The sequence below is a fragment of the Lepidochelys kempii genome, chromosome 2, assembly GCF_965140285.1.
Source record: "Lepidochelys kempii isolate rLepKem1 chromosome 2, rLepKem1.hap1, whole genome shotgun sequence".
NCBI lineage: Eukaryota > Metazoa > Chordata > Testudines > Cheloniidae > Lepidochelys > Lepidochelys kempii.
The window spans coordinates 181,420,458-181,447,844 of record NC_136381.1 but is presented as its reverse complement, the minus strand read 5'-3'; the positions used below and the strand labels follow the sequence as shown (position 1 = coordinate 181,447,844).

At 40.4% G+C, this 27,387-nt stretch overlaps 1 protein-coding gene across 2 annotated transcripts in view; it reads left to right on the top strand.

Moving 5' to 3' along the window:
* The first annotated feature begins 322 nt into the window (after positions 1-322).
* Positions 323-27,387, top strand: part of SEPTIN7 (septin 7) — a 102,675-nt gene continuing 75,610 nt past the window's right edge. Inside the window, exons 1-2 of one of the 2 annotated variants that reach the window (XM_073332895.2) lie at positions 323-391; positions 4,355-4,457. In XM_073332895.2, the coding sequence (XP_073188996.1) occupies positions 4,448-4,457 (10 nt within the window). In that variant the 5' untranslated portion in view covers positions 323-391; positions 4,355-4,447. The remainder of the gene's footprint in view (positions 392-4,354; positions 4,458-27,387) is intronic. The other variant, XM_073332894.2, reaches the window with a different exon arrangement.

Below are 27,387 nucleotides of genomic sequence, written 5' to 3'. Positions count from 1 at the left end.
TTGAAGAGCCCATCTATCCTGTTCACTCAAAGAGGTATTGGTAGTGTTGGAAAAAGTATTATGTGATCGTGGACTAAGACTGCATTGTAATCATAGGCTCCAGGAAGCCAAATTATGATTGTACAGATTTAGTATAGTCTGTACTATGAAGGAACAAACATCTGTTTTTTTTAAATCAAATTATAAGCAATTCTGTAGACTATTAAAATGATAGTTGATCAAATGTAAGTAACTTTATATTTTTCCTCCCCTTCCTTGGTGTTCTGCTGCATGCTGCTGGACCTGTCATTGCAATGCTTGGAATTCATCACTTTTTACTGTTACCCTTGGATGTACTCTCTCAATATCTGGAACACTGGAATGATGGAAATATGTTGTTTACAAAGTAGCTGTGAGTATCATTACTTTTACAATTACTCTTAGACTAAAAAACAGTGTTGATTTGTTAGAGTAAGTGTTGAACTAAAACTTTACAGAATACAGTTGGATGAAAATCAAGCTAAGGATAAAGTTAAGCTACTGTAGGTATTTAAAACTTGATGTTCTGGGCTGGTATAGTGATTCACAGTGTGGAAGTAAATCAATGAAATAATAGCAAAAACAGCTTTTAAAAAACATTTGAGGAATTTAAAAGCTAAGAATTTAGTAAATTGCTGGAAAATAGAAAGTCATAAAAAGCAGAATGGGATTAATCATGATTTAAATCAGCAAGCAGGAAACCTTGATTTAAATTTGATTTTTATCACTTAACATTTGGTTATTTTCCTGAAGAGCAGTTCATTCTCATTGTGTTTAATCATTAAGATGTTGATTTATAATGAACATTGTACTAAATTTGCTAACCAGGAGTATATGCTGCATCTGTACACTTATTTAAGCAATTATATAGTGAAATCAAAGTTCCTCCAAGCCAATGGCTCATCAGGCTGATGCAGTTTAAGGCACGTCAGTTTCATAGCCAGGGGTACACAAGACAGTGATGTGGCCAGCCTCACCACCTTTGACTGCCCTAACCCCATGGTCAGGTGCCCATTTTACAACTGGGTGAACTGGAAGTCACCTTCCAGTGTGAGAACGAGCAATATGCGAATCTATGACGTTGAGGATTGTAGTTGAGCACCTTAACCACTCAGTCATTGCGCCTCAATCAGTTATATAGCTTAACATGCATTTATTCAGATAGTTATTTTTGTTTTATTATGTTAGAAAATGGTGAATGATGCATTTCTTTAGTAATTTTTACTCAGCATTTGTCATACTGCATTTGGATTGAAATTGGAATTCAATAAAAATGCACAAAACCAGCATTTTAAAGTTTTTGATAAATAAAACTACCTTTATGTACAGGACACCTAAGAAATTTAGGAAAAAAGTACCAAGACATGTTTTGCATTTAAAACGCACTACATTTACAGATATTAGTGATCTATTTAGGCGCCTAATCTGCTTGGGTAGTTTTGGAAATGCCATTAGATACCTATATACCTTCGCAAATCTGGTCCTGTGTCAGTTAGGTTTTTAGAACTGGTATATCTCATCCTCTCACCTAGTTTTTAATTCATAGTTTGGAAGAGGAAAACTTCTCAACTTTGAAATAGTTGAGGTGAAGGAAATTCTTTGCATCTCCAACTAATTTGAAACCAAAAATAATGAATGCAAAAGCTTTACTACACAACTAACAAAGTATTTACATTTGGAAAAATATAAATATCGACATTCACTCCATTTTAAAGACTGAAAATAATATTTAATGCAGCCAATGATGGTGTGCTATACCTATAAAGCTTGAGTTAACCTCAAAAGTTAGGCATTCCCTTCCCTCCATTCTTTGTGTAATGAAAAAAACAGCATTTAATTCATAATTTAATTCATTCATTAAAAGCTGTTTAATTCATTAAAAAGAAAGGTTTCATTGATGCAGCATATCTTTAAATGATTGTAATAGGTTTATTTTTTAAAAACTCTTTATCCACCCTAATTAAAAAGACAACACAGCATCTAAGCAAAGCTTGTAGAGTAACTGGCTTTTTAAAGTAATTTATTCCTCCAGAGGTTCAGGATGTGTATGAGGTAAGTTTTTTGTTGTTGTTACAGGAATGATTATCACAGCAACACTTCTACTGAGTGTAGACAGTACTAATGAAAGGATACAAGTGTGAAATGCACTATAGCAAAGCTTTTAACTTATGTTCTCTTTAAAATATATTTATAAAAAGCATTTTCCTAAAATAAAATCTGATGATGATACCTACTGCTTTAACCACTTCAGTTTACAAAAACCAAAACACACCCATAATGTTGTTTTACAAAATGTCTGCAGCACATGCACTGAGGCATTCTTCCAGCAACTAAAGATTTTTAGCCTAGGGTCTTACTGCAAAAGCCTGGCAACACTAATAACCTATAACTGCTCTGAACTACATTAATTTGCAACTGTTGGTAAAAATATTGTGCACAGTATACTTGCAAGATGATGTAGATTTGGGCTAAATCCTATTGTTTCACGCAATTTAATTGTGGATTTATAGCTCAAAAGGGGAAAGGGAAACTGAAAAAATAACCCTTGAAGCATGACCTGAAATCAACAGATCTGGGTTCCCTTGGATCAAATGGGGAAGTGGGATCCAGTATTTGAGGACCTGTCACTGAAAAATCCATCACGAGCTTCTTCCTATTTAAATCTGGAAGTTCTGTGCTTGAATACTCTGAAACACTGCACATATTCACTTTACTAGTTGTTGTTCTCAGGTATTGAAGACAATATTACTCTCTGACCCACTGGTTATTCAGAAAAGTGGTAGTCGGTAATAGTCCAGTATAGGTTGGTTTTTAATTTTTCTTAATTATTTTGGGGCAGCACAGGATTCCTCCACTCTCTATGGGAAATTACTGTTCCACCTAGGGTTTCTTCATAGCAACAGGGCTGTCAAAGACTTTTTCCACTGTGTGGCATGTAGAAGCTATATTTACCCTGGTCCCAGTGGGAGCGGGGATCAAGCAACTTCTCCTCTACAGTATAGCATAGGGGTGGACGCAGCAGCTTACCATCAAAGTGTAATACCCCAGGACAGAGTGATGAAACAGGCTCTCAGCCTGCGTGCGCCCCCCCTCAACCCTCCCAATGAGAGAAACAGTTTAAAACCATTGCCATAAAGGAATAAACTAAACTTTCTATCCGTTAAAAACAAGCCCTACCCCGCACACATCTGAAATGGACAATCCTAAGGTTCTCTTAAAGCAATAGCAGGAGGTAGCACATGATGCTACTGCTTACCAGCAATGTGGGTATTACTGGGTCTAGATAAGTGGTTCTCAACCTTTTTACGATTGTGGGCCTCCTATGCAGCTCTCTCTGTTACGTGGGCCGCATCCATACAATATATAATTAACCTGTATGGCCCTGAGGATGTCTCATGGGCCACAGCTGTGTGCTGATTGGGCTGCAAGTGGCCTGTGGATTGAAAACCACTGTTCTAGTTTGAAGAAGGGGTAGGATTAAGCACCTGCAAAAGCCTTTATTAATGAGTGACAAAATAGGCACTGACAACACCCACATCCTTCCAAACTCTCCCCACAAAAGGCATCCTTCTGAACTATTAGTGAGGAAAAGGAGACTCATGTCACTTCTACGGTAGGTTTTTTTTGCACCAGTATAATCACACTGAACTAGCTGCACTAGTGACCATTCCATGTAGAAGTGGTGCACTAGTGTGACTTGCCTCCGTTTCAGTTTGGGTTAAGTTGTGCAAGCAAAAGGGCATGTCTATACTAGGAGTGCTTTCCTTGTTTATAGGAATACAGGTAAAGTATATCAGCAAAGTGCTGGTATTATGGATGCAGATATACTGATGCAAAGTGCAGTTTTGCCAGTATCAAACCACCCCCTGCAAGCAAATATTTTGTACCATTAAAAGTGCATCTTTTCTGGTATAACTGCATCCACAGTAGGGACTTCTGTTGACACAGTTATTTCAGTCAGGGATCACACCTCTTCACACTCTGTCAACATAGCGTGCTGGCAGAAGTCTATAGTGCTGACGTGGCCTAAGTCACTTTTTACATTGTTGCAATGCCATGCATACTTGGAGTTTGCACCAGTACCACCCCAATGGTACAACTATACTTATGCAAAATCCCATTGTAGACAATGGCTGGCTATCCCCCACTCCAGTTTTCTGCCTGTTGCTGCAGTTTACTAAATTGTCTACAATTTAATGAATAAACATCTTGACTTAATCAGGAGTGGCAAAACAGTTGTACAGATGTTAAAAGCTAACAAAGATTAGTCTGAAGTGTATTAGAAAATTACAAGCATTTCTTTTGACTATTTAAATGTCTTTTGTTTTTGTATTAGCAACAGAAGAACCTTGAAGGATATGTGGGGTTTGCAAATCTCCCAAATCAAGTTTACAGAAAGTCAGTGAAGAGAGGGTTTGAATTCACACTCATGGTAGTAGGTGAGTTGTTTTCTTTATGCATTTAATTTGTGATTCACCTTCACTAAAAGAATTTGGAGTAACTGAAGTTTTAGCTTTTAATGTGTTTGCCTCATTTGTGTAAGCTAGTTAAAACATATATTTACTTACCATTTTTGTTTTTTAAAATGTTATACAATTCTAAAGTGTGTTTTTAGGGCATACAGTTCAGTTGGACATTCATTTTTTGTCTTCTGTTACATAAGCAGATGAATAGGGATAGAAAATGGGGAAGATAAAGAGCCTTCAGCAGAGAGGGGGTGTTGTGCTAGCCTATGGAGAAACATTAATGTAGATCTACTGAAAAGTGACTGCAAAAATGATGTAGTGGAAGTCATTGAGGTCTAGAGCTCAGCATCGTGTTCAGTCTACAAGTAAAAATGTTTTGTAGTTGTCAATAGAACAGTTTCAGCTGGGGATCTGAAAGTCTAGTTCAGGGATCAGCAATGTTTGGCACACAGCCTGCCAGGGTAAGCCCCCTGGCGAGCCGGGCCGGTTTGTTTGCAGCTCCCAATGGCCGTGGTTCGCAGGTAATCAGCCGAACCTACGGACGTGGCAGATAAACAAACTGGCTCGGCCTGCCAGGGGGCTTACCGTGGCGGGCTGCATGCCAAAGTTTGCTGATCCCTGGTCTGGTTGGATTTTTCCTTCTTGCACATCAGTAATCAGGACCCTGTGTATCGTGTGTTTGTGGCACCAAAATTTGTAAGACTGAATCCTTTGGTTTCAGGCTGTAAGACTGAATCCTTTGGTTTCGCCCACTGTCTGTGTGCACTTATTGACAGTCTCTTCAATGGCTTGATCCACAGTGGTTTGATAACCTCATCTGTATCGAGAAGCCTCCATTTTTTAAAAATTATCATACACGTCAGGGTGTTCTATTTCAGCCATGTCATTTCTGTGTAGTATACTAACAGATATCTTGCATAATTCTGCTTGTCTTAAGCAAAGCAGTAGGGTGTCATTGCTCTTGCCATTGCTCGGTGAAGAAGCCAGTCACCTTCTCTGGATGCACAAATAGGCCCAAGAGCCACCTCAACCATATCAGTGTAGTTTATCCAAATGTTGCCATTTTCATGCTTCAATAAGTTCAGGTGTGTGTTGAAAGCTGAAAGATGATCAAACATCTGTCCTGTGTATAGACATCATTCAGCTGTTGCCGTGTAGTGTTGCTGCACAACTTTTCCATCTGGATTATTGTCATTGAGGCTTTAAGTAAACCGGGTGGTGTTCATACAGATATAAAAGCAGGGCCTCGTACACTGATTTATGTAGTCTGACAGCTCAGTTGTACTTTTGTCCCTCCAGTACACTGCTGATGGAACCTTCAGCAGTAATACTGCACTCAACCTTGGGACCAACATCCTGGAATCTTTTCCCAATGATCAGAGACATACTGCATATGTGTGAAATGTTCCCATTCTGATTATGGACTTGAGTTTGTCATCCTTCCACAGTACTTCTGCAACTTTGGCATACAGTGCCTGCTGAGGCACACATTTATATCTTTCAAGTCAAATTTTTCCAGTGTTTTCAGTCTTCAGGATTTCATACACCATAGACATCTCCATTGCTGGCACATTACTGGTTCCCAAATATCCAACACTGATCTGAGTCTCACTGTGCATGCATGGATGTTAAGCCAGTCCAAGAGCTGATCATCTGGTCACTTACATTTGTTTGCCTGACCAGAGACCATACTTGGTTCTTAATTGGAGCATTGTGAATGGGCTCCTCATAGTTTGTGCCCACTGGTTCCATCCCAGGATGGCCAGCTTGGTTACAGATGCTATCAGGAGGAAGCATTAGTGGTGGAGGGAGTGATGCTGTGATTTTTGTTTTAGTTTTGTTTTATTTTAGACTTTCTCTGCATGTGTAAGCTTATTGGATTGTCCAGTAGTTGGTACCTGAGGCTGCACTGCAATACCATTTATTCTGTGTGATGTCCCTGCACTACTGAGTGTCTCCAAGTCCGTTGATGTTATATTCCAAAGGTGGAGATGCAGGACAGAACATTGGATGGTTTTGCCACATTAGCCAGTTTCTGTAGACGAATGGCAATGTCCATTTTCCTCCAGCCAACTATAGGATATCCCATAACCTAGTTGGTTAAGTATCTCGTTGCCTGTGAGGTATTTCACTTACCCTGGTAACAGGGTTTGCTTGGCAGGTTTCTGCACACCTCCACCAATGGCATATATATGTAATCTTAGGGGAAAGGATGGTATGAGTCTTTGAATTTATGAACATGGTGTGCTCTTTTGTGTTCCCTGTTAAATCCATTTTGAAGTCTGTGATATTCTGGCATTGGGGTGTAATCATTTTCAAGCCTCACTGGTTGTGGAGGCCATGGTGGATCATTTTTGGATATTTTCAGATTTAACCAATAACCATGGCACATGGCTTCAAGACCTGATCAGGGTCTTCTGAGAAAAGTGTATCCAGCTCAAAGACCATTCTTAGATTCTCTGAGACTTAGGCCTGGTCTACATGGGGAGTGAGGGGGGAGATCGATCTAAGATACGCAACTTCAGCTACAAGAATAGCGTAACTGAAGTCGACATATCTTAGATAGACTTAGAATCACTTACTTCGCGTCCTCGCGGTGTGGGATTGACGGCCGCCGCTCCCTTATTGACTCCGCTTTCGCCTCTCGCCATGATGGAGTTCCAGAGTCGACGGCAGAACGATCTCCAATAGACGGATCGCTATCCGACGGGTAGTGTAGACATGGCCTTGGACAGGTTGTCTGGTATCACCACAAGTTTGCCATTTTCTAATATAATCTACAGGCTGTTACTGAATTCTGCTTCCAGTTTTCTCCGACTGTTTGTAGCATGATTTCTTTTTCCTCCCAGTGGCTAAAGTAGATCTGAGTGGACATGTAGGCTCTAAAGTTTTTTACATTGTTTTATTTTTGAATACAATTACTTTTTGTACATAATTCTACATTTGTAAGTTCAATTTTCATGATAGAGATTGCACTACGGTACTTGTATTAGGTGAATTGAAAAATACTATCTTTTGTTCTTTACAGTGAAAATACTTGTAATAAAAATATAAAGTGAGCACTGTACACTTTGTATTCAGTGTTGTAATAGAAATCAATATATTTGAAAATGTAGAAAAACATCCAAAATATTTAATAAATTTCAATTGGTATTCTATTGTTTAACAGTACGTAATTTTTTAACTCAAAAAAATTAAACCTGATTGATCGCATGAGTTAACTGCAATTAATCAACAGCCCTAATTGCAGTATATTTTCCTTTTAGTTGTACCTATGATGAGCAACAAAATCTTGGCTTCATAGTTCTTTACAGTGCTAGAAACACCTTTTGCTTAGAAAGAAAAGGAGTACTTGTGGCACCTTACACGGCTGCTACTCTGAAACCTTCTGCTTAGAGTTTCATTATGACTTTTGTCTTGTCCTCTGGTTTAGTTATATGTACAGATTGTAAATGTTAGATGTTCAGACTTGGTGATTTTGGATGGCTTGTGGCTAGGACTCTTGCATATCTTTGCAGCTACAAGCATATGTGTTGTAAATCGCTTTCTGCGTACAGTCATGTGACTTGCTGCAAGTGCTTTCTCTGCAGTTCCTGTTTCCTGAATAGGTTTTCTGTAGCTTTTGTCTAATGACTCTAAACACTCACTTCAAATCTCATCCTATGTATCTGCCTCTTGTATTACTTTGCATTTGTGTTTATCCTAGCTCTGTAGATAATTTTTGGGTTCCAGCTTGTGGGAAAGATGATGTACCCCATACTGTGGGTATTGAATATACTTAAAAATTTAAATGAAGTTCAAAGTCACAAACTTAAATTTGACTATTTTAGGCTTGGACTCTGCACATGTTCTTTTGTATAAGGCTTGAAAAGAGCCAAAGTACAATCTTGATTTTTAAAACAGCACATTTGTAATTTAAAGTGTCTTTTTAATGGAAGATGCATAGTTGCTGTAAATTTAGTTAGGTTCTTCTGGTACCTGTCCATATTTTGGTTAGAATTGCCCTCTTGAAGCTACACACCAAGGTGAACAATTTCTTAATGGAAGCCAGCAAGTGTTATCAAAGGAGCTATTATACCAAGAGATGAGTATAACAAAGGTCTTAAGCCAAGCCCAATTAATAAGAATTTTAACTTGTCTATTTAAATTTGGTTCAGCTTGTCCTTTCAACACTGATCAGGCTTTAGCTTGGCTAGTCACCTTCAGGGTGTTTTAAATAAAACATCTTTAAATTGCTGAAATATTCTTTTAAAATTAGCTGTTGAATATTCAATTTCATAGTATTTTAAAAAATTTACATTGAAATTAATTCACTTTCCATGCCTGTCTACACCAAATCTCTAACACTTGACCACTTTACAATACTTTTAAAAACCAGGTTTTAAAATGGTTCTGCTAACTGTGTTAAAGGCCCAGTGTGAAGAGCTTAATTGAGCTTGTTTGAGAATAAGTGGATGGGAAATAGTTATCTAGGACTGAAAGTTTTTGGTCTTCCTATTTGTGCTGTTGTAGCAGCTTTAGTCCTGGGGCAGGATCCTGTTGTGCTAGGTGCTTTACAAACGCACACAACAAAGACAGTCACTGCCACAGCCTACACCTAGGTTCATGTGATCGGGACTTTTGCTTGATACATCAGAGCTGGAAGAAATGGAGGATTGAGATGCTTCTGCTGGCTTTCTGCTACTGTTGTGTTGCTGATGCCCACATAGAATTATTCTAAGTCTAGAAACAAAACCATTAAAAACATTTCTGGGGATGGTCAGGGGGATTAATCATGTGGGAAAATAGTCTATGAAGAGGATAGTAGTGGACAGGGCACTGGATTGGGGGTTCTGTTCCCACCTCTGCCACTGACCTGCTGTGACTTTGGGCAAGTCACTCCACTTCTCTCTTCCTTGGGGTTTGTCTCACCACCCATCACTATAGTATCTGAGCATCCCTCCATGCTCTTCTCCCCTCCCATCCTTTCTCTGTTTTTCTGGTGTAGACTAGGGGCGGGCAAAGTTCTCGGCCTGAGGGCTGCATCGGGTTTCGGAAATTGTATGGAGAGCTGGTTAGGGGAGGCTGTGCCTCCCCAAACAGCCAGGCGTGGCCCAGCCCCCGTCCCGCTTCTTGCCCCCCCGCTCCCTGTCCCCTGACTGCCCCTGGAACCCCCACCCCTGACTGCCCCCGCAGGACCCCTGCCCCATCAAACTGCCCCTTCTCCCTGTCCCCAGAACCTCTGCCCCTGAGTACCCCCTGCCACCCCATCCAACCCCCCCGACTCCTCCCCCCCGACCCATTCAACCGCCTTGTTCCCTGCCCTCTGACCGACACCTATCCACAACCCTGACCACCCCCCCGAACTCCCCTGTCCTCTATCCAACCCCCACCCCATTATTGTGCTCCCTGGGGCACTGGTGGCCAGCGGTGCTACAGCTGCGCTGCCCGGCTGGAGCCAGCCATGCCACCGTACAGGTCAGAGCACTGGGTCAAGCTGGGCGCTGCAACTGCGCTGCCCCAGGAGCTCACAGCCCCACCGCCCAGAGCATTGCACCAGCGCAGTGAGCTGAGGCTGCGGGGAAAGGGAACAGCAGGGGAGGGGCCGGGGGCAAGCCTCAGGAGCTCAGGGGCCTGGCAGAACGGTCCCACGGGCTGTAGTTTGCTCACCTCTGGTTTAGACTGTAAAGTTTAGACTTTTTGGTCTAGACTGGTTTAGACTCTTTAGGGCAAGGATTCTTAGTATATGTACATGCCTAACACAATGGGACTCTTGTTTGGAGGCCTCTGGACCCGACTGCAATAAAAATAAAAGCAAAAATTTAAATATTTACATACAAGTTTTATTAAATATATAAGGAAGGTATCAGAACTGATTCCATATTTTCTTGCTTGAGAACACTTTATTTTAGTTACATTAGTCCCTGCACCACTGTGTTGTTACCTTGCCCCTTGTCTACGTAGGGCATTAAATTTGCATTGTGACACCCACTAGTTGGTGCACAGTATTAAGTTGTAATAATTGCATGCACATGACTCGGCTGTGCCCTCGTGTGTACACAGTAGAGCTGGGGCACACTAAGCACATGTCATTCTGGGACCGTATCCTATGGGCCTTTGCTTTGATGCTGAACAGTGTGTATTCTGGATATTTTTCTCACTGCATGCTGTGGCATATATAGTGGAAGTCAGATGGAAGCTAGTGGAATTCTAGATCTTGGGGTCAATTTTTATATTTTAAAAATCCCATGACTCTGCTCTCTCCATCCCATGCTGGTCAGGGACACAACCCTATGCTCCAGGTGTCCCTAAACCTCTGACTGCCAGAAGCTGTGACTGAATGATAAGGAAGGGATCATTTGATAACTGCTCTGTTCTGTTTATGATATTTGAAGCATAAGGCACGACCAATGTTGGAAGACAGGAGAGTGGGCTAGATGCACCATTGGTCTGATCCAGTGTGACCACGCTTATTCTTCTCTTTTCGGGGGTAGAGGGGAACTACTGCCATTATTTGAATTGCTGTCAGCAAGCAGGACCGAACAATGCTCTGCGCTGCTGTGTTTTTGCAACTGTAAATAAGCAGAGTCTGTTTGGGCTTTGAGTTCTTGGAGCCAAGTGCCTTTGGTTTTGAACTTTACCCACTGCACTACCAAGCAGATGAGGCAGTAGCAGCAGCAGCAGAGGGAGGAAAAGGAGGATAATACCATGCTACTGCAGGAGCTATTTGTGTATCAGCTTCAAACAGTGCAGCACTGTTTCTAGGCTCAGAAAATTAGCGTTAATTGGTGGGAAAGGATCATTCTGCAGACCTGGGGTGATCAGCTGTTGCGAGAGAACTTCAGGAAGGTGAAGACAACCTTTCTTGAGATGTGTGCTGAACTAGTCCTGGAGCTGTAATGGTAGTATGCCAACATGCAGTGCCCCATATCTGTGGAGAAGTGGGTCATCCTTGCCATCTGGAAGCTGGCCACTCCCGAATGTTACTGGTCTGTAGCCATGCCCATGTGTGATGCCATGTATTAGGACTCTGTGTTCCTCAGATGTGGCTACCATGGCCTCATGAGGCCACCAGAGGCTTTTCAAGTGGCCACAAACTTCTGGGCTATGTTTGGGGGAAGGGGACAAAGTAGCAGCCCTTCCCTCCCCCTGTTCCTGGATGCACTGCCTTGGTGTTGGTTGCTGGGACCACCAGCAAGGGTTGGGTCCTGCCCACCTCTGGAGACACCTGGGGCACAAAGTGGGAGTTCCCCGTCTTCCCAGGGGCAGTGGGGCTCAGGCTTTGGGCTTCAGCTCTGGGGTGGGAGGCTCTGGCCGAGGGACTTCAGACTTCATCCCCAGGCATCAGCTGTGCAGCGGCAGGCCCCAGGCTCTGGATGCAAGGCTTTGGGCTCTAGCCGCGGGGCTCCAGCCCTCTGCTGACTCCCCAGATCCACCATCCAGAGCTTAATTTGTCCCCAGGCTTGTCAGGGCTGAGTAAGTCTGCTGTGAAAAGTGATATTAACAAACATACAAGTATCACTTTTCACAGCAGACTTACTAGTTAGCAACAAATGAATTACAATGATTTGGTCATGTGTATATGCATATTTATTTGTTTTTCCTAAAGCTAATTACGTATTTTTAGGGAAAAGTGTGAGAGCAGCCACTAACAAGAGTTGGTAGCTGTAAAGTGTGGCCACCAATTTTTTTTTCCTTAGAACTTCTGCATTAGGTACTGTTGCACTGAGTTTTAAAGGTTGCTATTGATTTTTTGCATGCAGGGAGGCCATAAATTGCATTAGGGCACTCTGTGTGTGTACTTTATGCTGTTTGGGTGTGCAGTGGTGCCTGGCAGACTGTCTGGTGCTGGGAATTGTGTTACTGGTCTGCCTTTGCAGTTTTGATGTGCCTTGGAATGTACTTATATGGGGTTGGAGAGGTTAGTGGAGGGCACCTGGGGTGAGCTGAAAAGTAATCCCCTTAACATCCTCTTTGCGCCGTCCTGACTTTTGATGACATTACATTGATGCAAGTGACTAGGAGGTGGAGAATGGCCTTATTTAAAAAGGCAAACTGCAGATGAGAGATGCTGTGAAGTTATTCATCAAGCTGGTACTCCCTGAAATGCAGCAGGAGTGAATTGTGAGCTATACTAAGGCAGTGACTGTGCAGCTATCCCACATAATGTCTATACCAAAATCAAGCAATTTCTCAGTCTTAGGTTCTTTATCTTCTCTGCAGATGTGCTGAAAGTGCAGAGAAAGATAGGGTTCTGCACTGGTTATTTAAAGCCTTAACTGCACCCAGTCTTTCTATGTAAGTCTCTGAAAAGCCATTAAGAGCTGTATGGCTCTTCTATCCTTAAAGTGAACATCTTTTCATGTACAAATGGGTGCTACAGGGCATGTATGCTTCAGCTGTAGCCTTAGTCTCTTTATGGGCAATCAATGTCCATGTCTACTTCATGTAAACTGAGAATACTAACCAAACTTTTCCTGTAACTACTGCCTCAATAAACAGTTGAATTTAGCGCAACTAAATGTTTTTTCATTATTCAAATGTGCTGCAAGTGGGCAGGTGGGGTAGAGGTTGCAGCTGTGCCTTGGTGCCATATACCCTCTGGAGCAGGTGAATAATTTTTTGGGACATGGGGATGACATTTGGCAAGCAGGAGAGATGCAGGGAGGTGAAAGGGAAATAGGTACATAGATAGGCATGTGTCCTCCATGGCAGGGGCTTATAAACAATTGATGGTTGGGGCTTCAGCATGAGACAGAAGCTGATTGCCCAGCTATTCAAGACGCCATTGTGAAAATATCTGCTGGGGGCAGGAAGTGAATCAAGGTGGGACAGCATGGACCCAAGGGAGGCAGGAATTGGGGACCTTTCCTAGGTCTATACTCAGAAGTTAAGCCAAGCCGGCTACGGCTGAAAAGCGCACGCTCCTTAGTGACCGAACCCCCGGCACAGACTGCAGTAGCGATGGTAGTGGAAGAACCTCTTCTGTCATCATAGTGCAGTGGTTCTCAAACTTTTGTACTGGTGACTCCTTTCACGTAGAAAGCCTCTGATTGCGACCCCCTCCCCCCCCCAATAAATTAAACACACATATTTAACACCATTATAAATACTGGAGGCAAAGCATGGTTTGGGGTGGAGGCTCGCAACGCCCCCTGTAATAACTTCACGACCACCTGAGGGGTCCCGACCCCCAGTTTGAGAACCCTGCCATAGTGGGTGTCTACACCCTGAGGCGCGAGGGCAGCACCGCTGTAGTGTTTCAAGTGTAGACAACCCCTTAGTCTCCAAGCTCATATCTGCCAAAGATGGCTGCAGTAGTGGGGCACCTGGAAGAGAAGTTAGCACAGTAAATAGTAAAGTTAGATACTTGTACACTGAGGTTCCCTTGATAGGATCTGCTTCTTAAATCCTGAGCTGGGTTTCTCGCTGGGAATTGGGCTTGATTCCTGCACAGCAGGCCTCAGTGTCCTTAATCCCAAAGAGATCCTGGCTTTTGAGGGAGAGATGTTCATTGCTCTCTTCATATTCCACTTCTGACTCTTGCTACTCATCCTCAGGGGAGGTGGGGGTAATGGGTTGCAGGGTCCACAACCCCCCTAGGTTCTGTAGTGATGTAATTGCTCACAATTCTGTCAGCGCCTCAGCAAAAAGACCGATTATATTTCTGTTGCCAGACTATTTCCTGACATTCCTGGCTTTAGTATAAAAACTTCCTGTACCTTTGTAGGTTTTGCTTGCTGGGGAATTTCAAAGGCTATTACACCTATGTCTTGTGGATGCAGCACACTTTTTTCCAGCAATGACCTCAGTAGCACATTAAAATTGATAGCCCCTGGTCACTGTCAGCATCTCAGTAGGACAAGAGTATAAGGACACATCATTTGTGAGCACAAGTACGTTGGTCAAGACAAGCAAAAGGACAGGAGGAAGCTAGAGTCCAAAATAGACTTACAGTAGTGACTCTACTATATTGACTAGTAGAGACGCAGTTTAGTCTTTTTCTCTCTGTGCTTGGGAGGACTGTGAAGGTACCACATACCCTTGGAAGGACCCTGTTTTGCTTTAGTTACATTTGACTAAAGGAACACCATTGCCTTTTTGCAGGAGGTAGTGCTGTGGTATAGATTCTCTGTGAGGGGGAAGAACAAATGAACTTGGAAGACATCCCTATCTGAAAAAGGAAGTAGTAAGGAACTTAGCCTCCTTTCTGCTACTGTGAATTTTTCCTTAAGTCCTCTTTGATTCTGTTTGGGAGTTCTGGGGAAAGAGAATTGTGCAAAATCCAAAGGATGGTGCAAGAAGAGAATTTTAGGATGTTTGAGTTTTCAGATGTCAGTCAAATGTCCTAGTTAATTGGATTAGTAGTCCATATAAACTCAAGATTGTCTCCATTTCTTCTTGCCAGGCTGACTATTTTAAAAAGTGAATGTGTCACTTGAAAGAATGGACTTCCCTTTTCACTTTGTTCCACCGCGTTCTATTTTAAAATCCCAGCTCACTTCCCTGTCACCACCTACACTGCAGCTCTGTTGCTACATCTGTGAAAGCTTAGACATACCCTAATGCAAAAATTTCAGTATTCAAATTCGGAAATATTTAAAGACTGAAAACAAAAGGTATACGTTAGCAATATAACAAAAGCATTAAAAATATATTCATAAAATATTTTCCTAACAGAAGAAATGAGTAATCTTTTTACTGTTTTCTAAACCTGAGGTTTTATATTTCATAGCATCACTAAAATACATGCTGGCTTTCTATATGTTGCTGCAGTAAAGGATTAGGTATATTGCCTAATTATAAAAATAAACAGCCTCATTCTGCCCACAGTTATATCTTCTGGATCTGTGCATGTATATTTGGTCCTTTAACTTATGTTTACTACTTACACGGAAAAGTCAAGACTTCCTGCATCTTCATGTCAGACTTCATCTGACTTCTATCGTCCCCTTGCCTTGATTGAGATTCGTTTAGGTAAAAACTGTTAATTGACATTTGTTCAATAGTTAGTAGTTTTTCTTGATTCTTATCTTTTTAGGCTTCTCTGGTGTGGGTGGAAACTTCCTGCATTTTCAGTCATCCAGATGTAGGCAAAAAAATTGAATGAATGAAGTGAAGTGAATCTACTCTAACAGCTGTGCCTAAAGAGAAAATGTTTAGCCTGCATAGGAGAAAATAACATTCATTTAGATTTTGTAGTTTCGAGGGAATGAGACATTTTTCTTTAGTTCCTAAAACCAGTTTTTTTAACTCTCCATTTTAAGATGGAAGTGTGGCTTGAAATAGATTTGATTTCAATGCTCAGTGTTTCATTACTTTCAGGTAACTTCCTATAAATGTTATAGTTGGGCTTTAGTGCTTTCTCAAAACTTTCTTTAATAGACTTGCATTTTTAACTTTTATACTGATATCAGACTTATAAGGAAGTGTATATAAAGAGTGAACTACAGTATCTCTTCTTGCTAACACATCATCAGAGTAAGGAGGCAAAAATCTGTGGTAAACTCCCTGTCATCTGGACGCAAATTTATGTATCCTGTGTCCTAATTCTAGATAACTACAGTGAACTTGAAGTATATAGCTGTGTGTAAGTATTGTGTATAAATATTGTATGGATCACTTAAGGGGAAGATAAAAAAGGGGTTTTAAAAATTTGGGTGTGATACTAAACTCCCCCTAACTGATATAACTACTACTTTTTTAATATAACTTCTTTTGAGATCATACAGTATTTCCGATTTTCTAAATTTTAAATATACCTTTTTGTCAGGCTTCTTAGCAATGGGTTTGCAATACATAAATTGACACTAACCATGGCTGCAAACTAATGGTAGTTAATTGAAATGTTGGCAGCAAGCTACTTGTAATTCACTTGGTTTTCAGTTCAGGTAGAAAACAAGTCAAAATGTTCTCCTTTTTAAAACCCGTTTTGTTGCTTTGTCCACTTGACTTGTCAACTCTGACTACATTCATTCTCAGTGGCCTCATGAGAAGCAGCATAAATTGCCTCACCTTTTTGCAGATTTTGAATTGGAGAACCGATTCAGGGAGAGTCACAGAAAGCGATGTCGTAAAATATTAAACCCTACATAATGTGGTTAAGTGGTGTTTATTATCCTTCTCGACGCGCCCCAATATTTAACACAACTAGTTTTGTACTTTTACCTATAAAATTGTAGTTTGAACATCAGCAATGTTACTAAACAATACCTGCTGTTTTCAGTGCAGTAGTTTATACTGAACCACTTTCCCCTATGTAAGTATATGATTTTCTACATGGTCCTCCTGAGCTAGCTCACTAATGAATCGTTGAGTGAACTATTAGATGAAATAACATGAGAAAAGAGGATATGTTGTCTATACTGGTTCCTAATGAACACACAGTGTGCTTTTGGTTGCTATGATAAAACAATTACTTGAATCTGGCATCAGTTCCTTTTGGATACATGGTTACAGATGCTTTATTTCAATGTCCGTTAATGTCAGCAACCACAGTGTGTTTTTTTGATCCACGTTTGGCTAGTGAATAGTTGATGCATTTCATACTGTACAGCTCCATGACTGAAGGCCAAGGATTCTTTCCAAATTGTTTTAAAGATTTTTTTCACCTTTCTCTTTTCCAAAACTGAACAACCTACCAAGTAACTATAGCACAGCCAGACATAATAATATCTAATGGAAAGCCATTCCCCATATGTAACCGATTGATCACATCATTTCAAGCATCAATGGGAGGTACTCAGACACCAAATTGATTAATCTGGAATACTGTGTGCAGATGTGGTCTCATCTCAAAAAAGATATATTTATTGGAATTGGAAAAGGTTCAGAAAAGGACGACAAAAATGCTTAGGGGTATGGAACGGCTTCCGTATGAGGAGAGATTAATAAGACTGGGACTTTCAGCTTGGAAAAGAGACACCTAAGGGGAGATATGATTGAGGTCTATAAAATCATGACTGGTGTGGAGAAAGTGGTGTTTACTACTTCTCATAACACAAGAACTAGGGATCACCAAATGAAATGAATAGGCAGCAGGTTTAAAACAAATAGAAGGAAGTATTTCTTCACACCATGCACAGTCAACCTGTGGAACTCCTTTCCAGAGGATGTTGTGAAGGCCAAGACCATAACAGGGTTCAAAAAAGAACTAGATAAATTCATGGTGGATAGGTCCATCAATGGCTATTAGCCAGGATAGGCAGGGATGGTGTCCCTAGCCTCTGTTTGCCAGAAGCTGGGAATGAGCAACAGGGATGGATCACTTGATTACCTGTTCATTGCCTCTGGGGCACCTGGCACTGGCCACTGTCGGGAGGCAGGATACTGGCCTAGATGGACCTTTGGTCTGACCTAGTAGGGCCGTTCTTATGTTTTTAATGCAGTATCCCTGCTTGAGAACCACTGGGATATGTGTACCCCTAGGGGTACACAGAGGTTTTCCGGGGGGGGGGGGGAGGGGGTACATGAACTCATCTAGATCAATCAACCTAGGTGTTGTGACCTCCCCCCCCCCCGCCCCGGGGGGTTGCAAGTATAGGTCTGGCATTAGGGGGTGGCAAGCAGGGCAGTTGCCCAGGGCCCCATGAAGCTAAGTTACCCCCCTTCAGATTCCTGGAAGGGGTACAGTGGTCTGGAAAGTTTGAGAACCACTAGTCTATAAACAACATACATCTTAAAGCAGATGCTTAACTAGGAGGTGTCTTTTATAGGTTTATTTTCTGTTTGTGCCACTTGCTGGCTGGTTGCACACCAGAAACATTCTTGTGCTTCTTGTTCCTATTTGCCAAACTCCAGAGTCTGATGTTGCTGTCACATTTTACCCACAAACATTCATGGGTCTGAAAGCCGATTTTGTAGTCCCCTTTCTTAAAGGGCTAGGAAACAATCTTGTTGCAGATTTGATAAAAACTTTATATCCCCTTGCAGTGTCAAGGAATGTTAATAAATAAAACTGCAGAGTTAGAATAGATCGGGGTAGGCAACCTATGGCACATGTGCCAAAGGCAGCACACGAGCTGATTTTCAGTGGCACTCACACTGCCCAGGTCCTGGCCACTGGTCCGGGGGGCTCTGCATTTTAATTTAATTTTAAATGAAGCTTCTTAAACATTTTAAAAACCTTATTTACTTTACATACAACAATAGTTTAGTTTTATATATTAAAGATTTACAGAAAGAGACCTAAAAACATTAAAATGTATTACTGGCACGCGAAACCTTAAATTAGAGCGAATAAATGAAGACTCGGCACACCACTTCTGAAAGGTTGCCAACCCGGAGAATAGATTATTCTGTATCCTGGTTTGATACTCATGGAGGGACTGTTTGTGATCTAACCTTTCCATTGTAGTAAAGTCACGTTGACCTCTTAAATATGACCTATGCCTCTGAGTCAATAAACAGATGCTTCTCCCCTATGTAACACTGGCAATGCAAATTGATCTAAACTGTGAACCCATTCAATGCTCTCGTTGAATATCGCTCATCTGCCCTACTTTCTCTTCTCTCCTACATAGGTTAGCTCACATAGAAAGAAACTAATATCTCTATCTTGGTGTCCCTTCAGTATGCTGCAGGAATGTGAATTTTTCTCATTTCAATGCTTCTGGATAGTCTTCTCAATATATTGGGGTTTGAGCATAAATACTGGCACCTTAGATTACAGTAGGAAGTCTGATATCTACGTTAAGGAATATCCCAGATAGGTCCTGGGAAACTACAAGTTTTTAGTCTTAAATCCTTTTTTAGAAGAATATACATGTCACCTTTAATTTGTTTAGTAATTTTTCCATTTCCCTTCATGATCCCCTCTGTCTCTTTGGTTGCATTATGCAGAGGGAGAAAACATTCTCTCAAAACATGCAGATTTCCCAGCAGTTGGGAAGAACCTTGCTCCAGTCTCGCTATAGCTGCTGGCTGCTTTCTTGCTTTTCTCGACATCTCCTTTCTCCATGTTCATCTCTTGCCGACTTACCCCTTGGCCCATCTTCTTTGCAGCAGATAATTCTGCAACACTTGTATCCTTGACAGTTCTTTTTAAATGAATTCTTGCAAATATCTGCTGACTCATCCCTTGATAAATAGGAGTGTGCATATATATACGCTTTATTGGGTGAAGTTACTCCATGTGTAATAGTGTCTTAATTTTAGGTTACTGGAAACAAGATTTCTAATAATTTGTGAGCTTGAATGTAGTAAGTCAGTTTGGCTTCTTTTGATGAGTTTAAAGTTTAGCCTTCCTCCTTACTTTGACAATATTTCATGGGCCAAATTCACTTGCTGTATGTCAGCATAGCTCCGAAGGAGTCACTAACACTATTCCAATTTACATAATTAAGGATCTGACCCTAAATATCCATCTGTCATGATTTTGATAAAATTGTGCTGTGAGGCACATGACTGAATGCTCTTCGCCAGGCTATTAGAGAGACAATCTGGGTGAGGGAATATCTGGTATTGGACCAACTACTGGTGATGGAAAGAGACAAGCTTTCGAGCTACACAGAGGTTATCTTCAGGTCTGGGAAAGGAAAGGTACTTTCCCAGGTGTAGCTCAAAAGCTTGTCTCTTTCAGCAAAAGAAGTTGGTCCAGTAAAAGATGTTACCTCACCCACCTTCTCTCTCTAACATCATGGGACGAACGAACATGGCTGCAGCAACACTGCAGACTTCACAAGGACAGACTGTTCTTCAGAAGAGTGAAAAAAGTATAGGACCTGGGACAATTTATTAAACCAACAGAACTTTTCAGAAAGACAAATTATAGGATAGAATTAAACAAGTAAAACACGAAGTATGGTTTCAGAGTAGCAGCCATGTTAGTCTGTATACGCGAAAAGAAAAGGAGGACTTGTGGCACTTTAGAGACTAACAAATTTATTTGAGCATAAGCTTTCGCGAGCTACAACTCACTTCATCAGATGCATTCGGTGGAAAATGAGTGCATCCGATGAATTGAGCTGTAGCTTGCGGAAGCTTATGCTCAGATAAATTTGTTAGTCTCTGTCAAGGTTCCTCCCCCACTCTGAACTCTAGGGTACAGATGTGGGGACCTGCATGAAAAAACCTCCTAAGCTTATCTTTACCAGCTTAGGTCAAAACTTCCCCAAGGTACAAAATATTACCCCCGTTATCCTTGGAATGGCCGCTACCACCACCAAACTAATACTGGTTACTGGGGAAGAGCTGTTTGGACGCGTCCTTCCCCCCAAAATACTTCCCAAAACCTTGCACCCCACTTCCTGGACAAGGTTTGGTAAAAAGCCTCACCAATTTGCCTAGGTGACTACAGACCCAGACCCTTGGATCTTAAGAACAATGAACAATCCTCCCAACACTTGCACTCCCCCTTTCCTGGGAAATGTTGGATAAAAAGCCTCACCAATTTGCATAGGTGACCACAAACCCAAACCCTTGGATCTGAGAACAATGAAAAAGCATTCAGTGTTTTACAAGAAGACTTTTAATAAAAAATAGAAGTAAATAGAAATAAAGAAATCCCCCCTGTAAAATCAGGATGGTATATATATCTTACAGGGTAATTAGATTCAAAAACATAGAGAACCCCTCTAGGCAAAACCTTAAGTTACAAAAAAGATACACAGACAGAAATAGTTATTCTATTCAGCACAATTCTTTTCTCAGCCATTTAAAGAAATCATAATCTAACACATACCTAGCTAGATTACTTACTAAAAGTTCTAAGACTCCATTCCTGTTCTGTCCCCGGCCAAGACGACTACAGACAGACCCACAAACCCTTTGTTTCTCTCCCTCCTCCCAGCTTTTGAAAGTATCTTGTCTCCTCATTGGTCATTTTGGTCAGGTGCCAGCGAGGTTACCTTTAGCTTCTTAACCCTTTACAGGTGAGAGGAGCTTCCCCTGGCCAGGAGGGATTTCAAAGGGGTTTACCCTTCCCTTTATTTTTATGACAGTCTCTAAGGTGCCACAAGTCCTCCTTTTCTTTTTACAGAAAGTATGGTAAGTCATTTTAAGAGCATGTGCTAGTCATAGCAGGTACATTTGCATGCTTGTGGTTTTTACTTACGTGTGCACGTGGAACAGGGCTGTTTTTCATATCTGGTGACAACCTACTTATTTGAAAAGAATCTGAAGCATTCCCAGATCTCCACTCTCTAATTGTGAACTGAAATGCTTTTTAAAAATAGTTGCAATCTCCAATCATTAAACGAATACCTGGGTAGATAGGAATATTTTAAATTTGTGTACCAGTGCCGGAGTTCAGGCTCTCTTTCTAGTCCTGATGACATGAACTTCAACAGAGTGGTTTTTTTTTTTTTTTCAAAAGACTATTTGAAAACATTCACAGACATGCTTATAGAACAAGACTTGGTAGTGTCTTATTCAGCTTTCAAGTACCACTTTCAAGTGGTAAACTGTCAAATGAACCAGTGTTCAAAGTATTTCAACTGCAATACAGACCCTTCACCTCCCTAGAGAAGAGCGTTAAGAGTGGAGTTTGTAAGACTGCAATGAAAAACTACCTGAAATAAAAAGGGGGTTGGTTTGGATTCAGAGTATCATTGGTAATTTACATCAAACTAGCCAAGTGTTCAGGTCAAGTGGCTTTTGTTGTAATGATAAACTTGATAGCGAACAATATGTATTAGAAAAGTATAGTAGACCTTTCAGTAACCTGGCTTGTTCTAATCTTCAGAAATTTAATAAAGGCACAAGATATTCAGAATTGAAATTTATAATGGTCTTCAAGAGGCCTGGAATAGCAAAATAATTTGTTGCTCTAAGCTTGGACAATCCACATACAGGAACTGACTGTTTTCTCCCCCTAGTCAAATTTGTTGTCATTAGGTGGGTTATAACACTTGTATTTCACTGGTCCTGAATATATGACCAGACTTTTAAATGATCAGAACAGTCTATAATCCTGGGATGAATACAGTGATCACAGGAACATTCTGGGGTCTTCTCCAGAAAGATTTAAGGGATTCTGATTTAAGGTTTGGTCAGTCATGATTTTCTTTCACGTGTAAATCTCAGAGGCCTGGAGAGGATATGAATAATGAATTGAAAAGAACTTCCAACCTTATTTACAGGTTTTTCCCATTCTGAGTTTGTTAGAACTGATCACACCCTTCCGCACAGGATTATTTATTATGAGATTTTTAAATCTTGAATTTGACTTGGAAGTCAGTGCTTTCTCACCCTTCTACTAGTTTTACAGAACTGAACCAGAATGTTGCAGCACGTTTCCTGTTACTCACATCTCTTATCTTTTGTCAGTATATTCCTGATTCAGCAGTTGCATTCGATGTTCATAGGTGTGGAGCTGTTTTTCCAGAAGACATTAAGCAGCCCACTCCCAATGCCATTTGACCACATCAGCTATTATCCTGAAGTATAAACAGCAGACTTGAAAGTCAAAAGTTTTCATTGGCCATTATGATAGATTCTACAAATAAGGATTTGAAGAGGAATTTTAAATTGAGTTTGCTTTTTAAAATCTTCACTGAGACTGTCACTTTAGTTTTTGGTGGGTTTTTTTGGTGTGTGTGTTTGGTTTTTTTTTGTTTTGTTTTTTTAAATAATGCCACCTACCCTTTATCTTAGTGTATATTTTCCTCCTCTCCTCAGCTCACCGAATTATGATAGACTGTAATGAAACTCTTTTTAAGGAGACTTCATTGTTAAGCTTTTAAGGCTTGGTCTACGCTACCAACTTGTGTTGGTATAACTCTGTCGCTCAGGAATGTGGTAAATCCATACTCCTGAGTGATACAGATTTACTGTCCTACCACCTCTTTAGACAGTGTTATGTCAACGGGAGGGTGTCTCCCATTGACATAACTATTCTCCCCCCCCCCCCTTTGGGGAAGCGCTCCCATCAGTATGGGTAGGGTCTTCACTAAGTGCTACAATGGCACAGCTGCCCTGGTGCAGCTGCACTGCTGCAGCCATGTAAGTGTGGACAAGCCCTTAGAATCACAGTGGCAGAACATAATATCAGAAAATCTCCAGATTTACCTAAAACAGGGATAGTCAATTGTATTTTGTTAAGGTCCAGATTTCTTGGTCAATGTATAGTCAAGGTCCAGACTCCAGAAAAACATTTTTCGTACTGCAATAGCAATAATTATAAGTAAATAAAAATTTCTTGGTCCATTCAAAAGCATCTGGCAGTCCAGATTTGGCCTGTGATCCACCTATTGACTAGCCCTGACCTAAAGTGTTAAGAATTTCCATTGTATTCCATTTTTCTGTGAATTGTTTTAGCTTTTGAATAACCTCTCTTCCCTTTCCTTGCTCACAGCTCTGAATTATGAAGTTTTTCTATTGACACATCAAATTTTTCATTATTCATCATTCTGAAAGTCCCAAGGACAATTCACATAGTATGATCTTCTCTATATTGAAAGAAATACAGCTTGAAACAATGCTAACCACTGAGTATAAAACTTTGCCAGCTAACACAATTTAGCAAATGCAGAACTCAGTCTAGAAACACAACTTGTGTCCTGCCACAATGATTTGTGGGGTGTTCAGACCAGCACATACAAATGTTAGCTAACTTAAAGTAACAGACAGTCAACTAAAGTAAACCTAGTGTAGACAGAGATGCTTACTATAGTCTGTCTCTTCTCCTCCTGCCTCTTGCGAATGGATAGAATACAAATGGAAAACTATTGTCACATGGCAGTCTCAAAATAATAAATGCAAAATGCTCAAGAAAACACTATGATAAAGGGGCTCATGTCTTGGGAATGCCCAAGACTGTTAAACTTCTGGATTGAAACAGAATTATTTCAAGGATATGTTCTCTCTCTTTTCTTCCTTCTCAGGGTAGAGGAATGTTCTAATTAGCTGAAGCTGAACAAAAATATCTGTTCTAGTGACGGCGGCCAGTGATGGATTTCATCAATACATTTGACAAGAATTAAAAATTGAATTTATTACTTTACCGTACACATTACATCCATTATTAAATTTTCCTTCATTATTAGATTAACTGATTCATTTGATTAAAGATGGACCAAATAGGGTGAACTGGTTGAAAATAAATCATTAACATAATTCATTAGGCTGTGCTTCTGTAATGTGTAACTTTTATGCAGTTGAATTTAGATTTCTCTTTTTACTGCTCACTCTATGTATTCACAATGTCAACAGTTGTGTATCTTTAATAAAGTTACTAAAAATAGCTGTGAACCCACAAAAGCAATGAAATGGAGTTGAGGCTAAAATCTGGTCTGATAATCCAGTCTTAAATTATCACAGTTTTTCCTACTTAATACAGGGATCTGTGTATGTGATCCTGTGTACCATAGGTGCTATTGCACTGTGGTGTGAATTAAGGATAGCTTCTGCTGAGGTTTTTATCCTCAACTCTGTCTTCTGACATAAGCCCTCAGAAGCAATTAAATTCAAATGTTAAGATAATTGAGGGGAGTTGGCTCAGGAGGGCATTTTGCAACTGTTGCTAAGCATGCTTTTTTTAAAAAAAGGAGTCTTAAGGCTTAACTTGTAACTTACTAGAAGAAACTAATTTTAGAAGTACATGTAATAGAAAGTTGTAAAGTGTCTGCATAAGCATAGTTGATTAGAGTAATTACAATGCATTTTATACCACTGTACAATTAGAGAAGATGAAAGTGTACCTGTCTAAAACACAGAAAACTATGTAACCAATTTGCTTCTAACAGTAAGCCAACTCTGCCACAGAGGCTTTGCATACACTGGCTAGACAAAGTGATACATCTTTTTAAAGATCTGTATTTATATGGCTTTTTGCTAGAAAGATACTTGTTATCTGCAGTGTTTGTTACAAGTAAGATACTCTTAGAGCCTGTTTAAAATGTTGTTGCAACTACTCTTGAAAGCATATGTGCTTATCAGTGTGTTTTGAGATATGGTAGACGTGATTATCCTTTATACTGTATTTGGAAAGAAAATGAAATCCTATTTTTTCGCTATATCCACTTAGCCGATTAATAGCTAAAGTAACATGGAAGAGAGGGAGGAATGCTAGAAAAATAGCAGCACTCCTGATTCTCATCTTGTAGCTTCAATTCGTATTTGTCTATTGGTGCCAGTCTGCAGAGGTGTGACATTTCCATACCCATTATTACTACTTTAATATAAGATACAGGGTGTGTCAGATGTGCCTAAGAATTCTAGCAAAAAAATTGGGATTAATCGTATGTTTCCTGTACAGTGTTTTTATGCAAGTTCAAGAGCCTTTATTTTGAACTTTCATATGTTGGATACAAGAATCAAAAGGAAAATCCAAGTAGAGAGGTAGGCAGGGCAAATGAGTGAGGCATCTAGCAGAATTGAAGAAAAAGACACCAACAAATAGAGAATGCTATGGGAAGGGAAGTGGCATTAAAAGTAGAAAAAATAAAAAGGAAAGTCCAGAAATCCAGGAGAGGACCAACTTTAAGGTTATAAAAAAAAAAGTAATATAAACTTGTGAATAGCTGAAGAAGTGTGGGCATTGTGCTCCTAGGCAGCTTCCATTGTGTATCCCTGTGCTCCGGAGTTGTATTACTGTTAGTGGCTTTTCTGGATAACTCAACAAGCAGTAAACTTTGATTTACATCTATTTTAATTATGTTTTGCATTCAGATGTTTTAGTTATTTTCCTAAAGAAAGGTTGATTTTCACTGGTTGGTAACCATTAACGCATGATGATTTTCCACCAAATATAGCCTTTGCACTAAATCTGGTGCTTTTTTTCTAACCAGGAGAATACATTTATCTGCATTTAAGCAATTATGCAACTTACATTATTCAGATTTTTACTTTTAGTGATAGTGAATGCTGCATTTCTTTATTTTTTTATTTGTGTAAAGCTATAATTGGATGGATAGTCAAACAATTAAAAATTCACAAAGCATTTTAGTTATTAAATAACTGGCAAATGTGTTGCACACAAGTATGTTTATCAATATTTTACATTTAAATCTTTTAAGTTATGGAAGCATTATCTGTAATTAAGGCTACGATTTAGTCACGGATATTTTTAGTAAACGTCACAGACAGTAACCAGAAAGTCATGGCCAGTGACCTGTCCGTGACGTTTACTAAAAATACCCCTAACTAAATATTATCTGGGAGGGAAGTACAGTGCTCCAGTGGACACTGCTGCTCGGGTGTGGGGGTGCCTGGGGTCCTGCCACTACTGCTGCTTCCTGGGGGAGGGCAGAGGGAGGCACGGCCCTGCTACTACTGCTCCGAGCCGGGGGAGCAGTCCGGGGCCCCACCACTGTTCCTGGACGGTTGCTCCGGGGAAGTGCCTGGGACTAGCTGCTGGGGTGGCCCTGGGGTCAGCCGCTGCAGCTGTGGAAGTCATGGAGGTCCTGGAAAGTCACAGAATCCGTGACCTCTGGGAAAGATTCGCAGCCTTATCTGTAATTAGTGAATGGATTATTTCTGGCCACAGTGTCCCTCAAGATTTTAGAACTAATAGATCTCATCCTCTCACACCCAGCTTTTATTCATAGATTTTCAGCTTGTTCAGCTCCCCATTGGCTTCTTAACTTTGAATGAATTAGTCATTAAACTGAAATAGTTGAATAAACTGAAATGAAGAAAATATTCTCTTTATATGCAGAAGAGGCTACTGCTATCAAAATCAGGTTCAACACTTCAACAAATTCTGGTTGTAGGTGCTTATCCAGTGACTTCCACCAGTTCAGTGGTTTGACTTTAAAACTTTGACAACAAACATACACTGTTAAATATTTTATTCTTTAATTTAAAAGGTCTAAAAGATGAGTAAGTTTAGGGCTTAACATTGTCATAATTTCAATTTTAATTTTAAATAGACTTAATTTTTAAAAATTAAACCTAATTTTAATTTAAATAAACTGATTTAAAATAAGTGATCTTTTAAAAATCAGATTTATCCACCCTGTATTGACCAGTGCTGGCCTAAAAC